General features: G+C 40.6%; 1 protein-coding gene across 1 annotated transcript in view; it reads left to right on the top strand.

The window, feature by feature from the left end:
* The window catches only part of sar1b (secretion associated, Ras related GTPase 1B), a 15,283-nt gene that overhangs the window by 8,641 nt on the left and 4,909 nt on the right, over positions 1 to 1,733 (top strand). The window contains exons 5-6 of the mRNA XM_008401941.2: positions 500 to 603; positions 1,035 to 1,166. Of these exons, the coding sequence (XP_008400163.1) occupies positions 500 to 603; positions 1,035 to 1,166 (236 nt within the window). The remainder of the gene's footprint in view (positions 1 to 499; positions 604 to 1,034; positions 1,167 to 1,733) is intronic.

The following is a 1,733-nucleotide window of genomic DNA, read 5'->3' as shown; positions in this document are numbered from 1 at the left end:
ATCTACCACCACTGTGTTAGCTCAGCTAATGGCAGCGGTAGCTAATCTACCACCACTGTGTTAGCTCAGCTAATAGCAGCGGTAGCTAATCTACCGCAGCGTTCATTATTAATACTCACTAAACAAACATCGAGCCTGAAAACATAAAACTGTAACCGACTGAATGTTCTGCTCTGTGTGTGTGAAAAAGTTTGAGAGTTTTTTAGTGTTGAACCCTCATGTAGCGGTGGGCTTGTCTGTTGCTATGACAACGCGTCTGTGTAGCAAGAACAACAGTGGCTGTGAGATATTCTTCAGCAGTTATTCTGCGTTATTTTCCCGTTGCTGCTGCGCTGCTATGGGTAGAAAAGAATCGTCCTTTTACCCTCCGGCGTTGAGCCCATGATCAGAATTTCCATTTTGTAAACTATAACATGCAGCAGCTCTATAAAAAGATGGAGATTTTCTTTATTTTCACCTTCAGTTTACCTGACGAGTTGGTTGTTTTTTGCCTCTGCAGCCCGGAGAGTGTGGAAAACCTACCTCCCTGCCATTAACGGGATCGTCTTCATCGTGGATTGTGCAGACCTTCAGAGAATGAGTGAATCTAAAGCAGAACTTGATGTGAGTGTCGGCTGCTTCTAGTGAAGGAAGAGTTTGTGACAGAAACCTGAAATCATATATTTCAGGTTTCGGCTTGGGACAATTTCCGCACATGTGACTCAAAGTCTTTCTCCAGCACAGATAGAAAGTTAATCTGGGATGAAAACTTTCAGCTTTCTGCCGTTTCTGAGCTCTTTGCCAGGCGAGGAGGTTTATTCATCATCAAACCTAGGAGCTTTCTGTGGTTTTTCTTTGAATTATTTTGTTAACAGCTGGGACAGAATTTAGATAATATGAGTATAAAATACTTTAACAACATATTTACAAAAATTAAAACCATTGTTGGATTTCTACAGATCAGGATGCTTTTTGCTGGGATTGGGATTTAATCTCACATTCACCGTTTCAGTGATGATCTATAATTAAAGCTCTTTTTTTATCCACCTTTCTAGGCGTTGATGACAGACGAGACCATCGGAAATGTGCCTATCTTAATCCTGGGCAACAAAATCGACAGGCCTGAAGCCGTGAGCGAGGAGAAGCTGCGCGAATGTTTTGGATTATACGGACAGACGACAGGCAAGGTGAGGAAACGGAGCGAAACGTCTGGCTCATGGTTGGAGAAACAAATAAAAAGCTGAGATAACTCACAGACTGACGGGAATAAAAGAGGATCATCATCATCATCCCTCATTTTGTTATGTTTTTGAAAACAGAATTTGGATTCAGGTTTTTCAAATATGGAAATATGAGAATAGAAAAATCCACATGACATTTAAATTTTCCATGTGACTCCATTTGTTGTTCAGCCTCTAATCCAGCTGATTATCAGGAAATAACAGCCAATCAGCTGTTTACAGATATATTCATATGAAACATAAACAACTTCTGTCCAAAATAAAATAATTTATTAACAGACGTCTGCAGCTTTTTAGCAGAGAAATAAGAAAACTGACAGTTCAGGTTTAAAATGTTTAATGTTTATGAGGACAAATTAACTCTGAAACTGCAAAGATCAGTTTGTGTTCAGTTTACAATACAGAGAAAAGGGAAAATAAAACAGTATTTTAATAAATTACAGTGGGCCGGTCTGCCGGTGAGACGGTCTCCCGGTGGGACGGTCTGCCGGTGGGACGGTCTGCCGGTGAGAC

Source organism: Poecilia reticulata, unplaced genomic scaffold, assembly GCF_000633615.1.
Source record: "Poecilia reticulata strain Guanapo unplaced genomic scaffold, Guppy_female_1.0+MT scaffold_155, whole genome shotgun sequence".
Classification (NCBI taxonomy): Eukaryota; Metazoa; Chordata; class Actinopteri; order Cyprinodontiformes; family Poeciliidae; genus Poecilia; species Poecilia reticulata.
Note: the sequence above shows the minus strand (reverse complement) of the source record. Positions and strands in the feature narration are given on the sequence as shown.